Source organism: Tribolium castaneum, chromosome 1, assembly GCF_031307605.1.
Source record: "Tribolium castaneum strain GA2 chromosome 1, icTriCast1.1, whole genome shotgun sequence".
NCBI classification, from domain to species: Eukaryota; Metazoa; Arthropoda; class Insecta; order Coleoptera; family Tenebrionidae; genus Tribolium; species Tribolium castaneum.
Genome location: NC_087394.1, coordinates 1,183,073 through 1,187,367, shown reverse-complemented (window position 1 = coordinate 1,187,367; position 4,295 = coordinate 1,183,073). Strand labels below are relative to the sequence as shown.

The 4,295-nt window shown below is 47.6% G+C and overlaps 1 protein-coding gene across 1 annotated transcript; it reads left to right on the top strand.

The window, feature by feature from the left end:
- The first annotated feature begins 589 nt into the window (after positions 1 to 589).
- On the top strand, positions 590 to 1,184 carry LOC135267130 (histone H4). The gene has a single exon (XM_064358949.1). The coding sequence runs from the start codon at positions 703 to 705 to the stop codon at positions 1,012 to 1,014; it is 312 nt and encodes a 103-aa protein (XP_064215019.1). The 5' UTR covers positions 590 to 702; the 3' UTR covers positions 1,015 to 1,184.
- The last annotated feature ends 3,111 nt before the right edge of the window (positions 1,185 to 4,295 follow it).

Here is a 4,295-nt window from a genome sequence, read left to right as displayed (position 1 = left end):
TCCTCGAATACGTCTTGCCAGTTGGATGTCTTTAGGCATGATGGTGACGCGTTTTGCATGGATGGCACATAAATTTGTATCTTCAAAAAGTCCGACAAGATACGCTTCACTCGCTTCTTGGAGTGCCATAACGGCAGAACTTTGGAAACGAAGATCGGTCTTGAAATCCTGGGCTATTTCCCTGACCAAGCGTTGGAAGGGCAATTTACGAATCAACAGTTCGGTGCTTTTCTGATAACGACGAATTTCACGCAGTGCCACTGTACCGGGCCTGTAGCGATGAGGTTTTTTCACTCCTCCAGTGGCGGGTGCGCTTTTTCTTGCTGCCTTAGTGGCAAGCTGTTTTCGTGGAGCTTTTCCACCGGTCGATTTACGAGCAGTTTGTTTGGTACGGGCCATTTTTTTGACTACTTCTTTATCCCTCAACTACACATACACACACATAAACACCTACGTACGTCACTAACAACGGCGACGGTTCATATGACCCTGCAACAAAATTTTTCGCCGTATTTTATTAACTAGGGTGACACTATGCGTTATCTGATTGGTCAAAAAAGTAACTTAAGAGGCGGAGCGAAACTAAACTATAAAATGAGTTGACTAATCTGGCGAGCAGGTAGTTGTTTTCGACGAAGCAGTCAAATCTGTGTCGTTTTCTTTTGTGAAACAAAGCTTAATTTGAATCAATAATCATTCAAAATGACCGGTCGTGGCAAAGGTGGAAAGGGATTGGGAAAAGGTGGAGCAAAACGTCATCGTAAAGTTTTACGTGATAACATCCAGGGCATCACGAAGCCCGCGATCAGAAGATTGGCACGTCGTGGAGGAGTGAAACGTATCTCCGGTCTCATTTACGAAGAAACCAGAGGTGTCCTGAAGGTATTCCTCGAAAACGTCATTCGTGATGCCGTCACCTACACCGAACACGCAAAACGTAAAACCGTCACCGCCATGGATGTCGTTTACGCTTTGAAGCGTCAAGGGCGTACACTTTACGGTTTTGGCGGTTAAGTTTTTTTTATAACCTATGTTTTATCTATGAGACTACGAGGCGACGACAATACCGGTATACCAGCATTGTTTGGTTTTTATGTTTCTTCCTCATCGTTAGTTACATCAATCTACTCTCTACTATTCATCGCATTTTAATTTTCGACGAAAAAAAACGGTTCTTTTCAGAACCACAAAAATATTTCTAAACAAATGAAAAAAGTACGTATCACAAGGCTCTCAGTTAAACCACCAGTATAATAAATGTTTGATTTCCAAACTGTTTTTATATTTCTAGGAAATGTAACAAATAAAGTTGTGTGGTTTTTATGACTTTGTTGTTTAATCAATCGTATGCTTTTCCTTAAAGGGATGAATTTTGACTTTTCAGAGATAAATAATAATTACCACTAAAGAAAGAAAACATCAAAGCCTAACCGATATACATGGATTAGCTAGCCCCCCACCGGCGCGGCGTGTAGCTCGCCGTCTAGGAGAGGCAATAAAAATTTACCTGCTTTTAAACTATTAAGAAAATAAAACATCTTGAGTGCTCTTTTTTTTTTAAATCGTGCAATAAATTTTTGCCAAGTTTTATGTAACTTTAAGTAGGTATGTTTATTTACTCTTTAAAAAAAGTTTGTGATTCTTTTTTTTATTTGTTAAAAAAATGATGGCCCTGAGAAGGGCCGATATTATTATTTTTTTGTAGCTTGCTGCTTCTCACAGCAACTAGAGAGACAACAGTTAGCTGTTTATGGTTTCTTTTCGGTTTTTTTCGGCAAAAGGACCGCCTGGATGTTGGGTAAAACACCACCTTGAGCGATTGTCACACCGGAAAGGAGCTTGTTTAATTCTTCGTCATTTCTGATGGCCAATTGAAGATGACGTGGAATAATACGAGTTTTTTTGTTGTCACGAGCAGCATTTCCAGCCAATTCAAGAACTTCAGCGGCAAGATATTCCATCACAGCCGCCAAATAAACTGGAGCACCGGCACCGACTCGTTCGGCGTAATTACCTTTACGAAGTAAACGATGTATTCTTCCAACAGGAAACTGAAGACCGGCCCTGCTCGAACGAGACTTGGCTTTTCCTTTTACCTTTCCTCCTTTTCCACGTCCAGACATGTTGATATGATGGTGGTTTTCGTAGTTTATGGAAAAGTCAAAATAAACTATAAGAATATGCTGCGCGTATAACTTGTATGCTACTACTGCGACTGCGAATGACTAAAGTTGCGTTTCTGGCTTCGTATTTATACGGTTACTTATAGAGAAGTCGTATTTCTGACTGGATGATTATACTAAAAGGTGGGGTCTTGATTCGGAGTAAATTCGTATATAAAACATTTTTAACAAGTAGTGCACCATGATTCTTCTGACAAAGCCTCGGAAGCCGGCTCGACATCAACCGTCACCGGTTTTTCAGCGCATTCGCTGAAATCCGGGGAATCCGACTTCATGGAAACCGAGGGTTTCAGTCCAGTGAAAACTGGAAAGAAGCGCCCGGCGCCATCTCGGAGCCCCCAGTCCATTGAGACTCAAAACAAGTTTTTGAGTCTCTCCGAAGAGGAGGAATCGGAAGACTCCGAGGCCCCCCTTGACGGCGAACCCCCTTTGCAAGGGGAAAAGCGCAAGAAGAAGAAGAAGAAAAGCTCTTCTTCTTCGAAGCAGAGCTTCACGCAGGCGGCCCCCTCATGGTCCGCCATCGCGGCAGGCCACCCCTCCGACAGCCCCAAAGGCCCCATCTTGGCAGCCCCTCAGGTTTCCACCCCGGCAGCCCCCCAGGGCTCCGCCCCGACAGCCCCCCAGGGCTCCACCCCGGCAGCCCCCCAGGGCTCCGCCCCGACAGCCCCCCAGGACTCCGCCCCGACAGCCCCCAAGGCCTCAAGGATTCCCCCCATTTTTCTGCGAGATGCAGGAAAATGGCACTTGGTTTCCCAAAAGGCCAACTTTACCAAGGCGAGGAGCGTAAGCGATCAAATCCGCATACAGCCTACTACTGTTGCTGATTTCAGGTTGTTTACGAGGTTTATGGAAGCCGAGAGGATTCCATTCCACACTTTTACTCTCCCGGAAGAGAAGACCACCCGCGTCGTTCTGAGGGGAATTCCAGTCCAGGTTTCAACCGATGAGGTGTTTGCGGACTTGAAACGCCAGGGTTTCAATCCCATCAGCACCCATCGGATGCACACCGGGAAGAGACAACTTCCGCTGGTGCTCCTGGAGGCACCACTCGACCAGGCGAAGGAAGTCTGGAAGATGAAGACTGTCTGCAGCCTGATGGTCAAGGTTGAAAAACCAAGAAAATCAGGCAAAGCAGCCCAGTGCCATCGATGCCAGCGATTCTTCCATGCCCAACGGAATTGCACGGCAGAACACCGATGTGTCAAGTGCGGGGAAGCACATGACACAAAGGTGTGCGCGAAGGAGCGCAAGGAGCCTCCCAAGTGCGCCAACTGTAATGGCCCCCACACGGCCAATTACAGGGGCTGCCCGCAGTTTCCCAAGCTTCAGAAGACCGCCGCCCCCAAGACAACCGCCCCCGCAAAGTTGGTCGCCCCCAAAGCAGCAGCCTCTCAGAAGGCCGCCGCCTCCAAAACAGCAGCCCCCAAAAAGGCCGCCGCTCCCAAACCAACAGCCGCCCCCAAGGTCGTCGCTCCCAAAGCAAACCCCACCGCCACCAAAGGCAAAGGAGGCGCCAAAAAGACCGCTCAACAGCGTCAAACGGTGACCTTTGGATTGCAGAGGAACCAGATTGCCACGGCCGTGGCAATGGCAAAGAGCCCGGAAGAGTTGGCTGAAAAGCTCTCAGCTTTCGTCGCTCTTCTTTTGAATCGTTGATGGGTGCAAATCAACTGATTCAAAATTCTTTTCAGGTGGCGTTCTGGAACGCCAATGGTCTTCGAGCGGCCCGGGACGAGCTCGAAGAATTCGTCGACAGGCTGCAACTTGACATCGTACTTGTGTGCGAAACAAAGTTGCAACCTCAAACGACGGACCCAAAAATTCGGGGTTTCACTCTCCACAGGGCGGACAGAGGGATCGGCCCAGGAGGAGGAACGGCAATTTTTGTAAGTAACAGAATTAAACATTCTGTTCTAGCAACACCCGATCTTCGCAACATGGAAGCCGTGGGCATTAACGTAGCCACTGCAGATGGGCCCCTGCGCCTGTTTGCATGCTACAACCGACCACAAATTCCAATTCTCGAAGAGGACCTGCAGACACTTTTCGACGGCAACACACCAACGATCGCTGCTGGTGATTTCAACGCCAAGCACATCAACTGGGGAAGCC

What these genes read in the sequence shown, in the direction of transcription:
- LOC135267130 (XM_064358949.1), top strand. Translation starts at nt 703, where the DNA reads ATGACCGGTCGTGGCAAAGGTGGAAAGGGATTGGGAAAAGGTGGAGCA.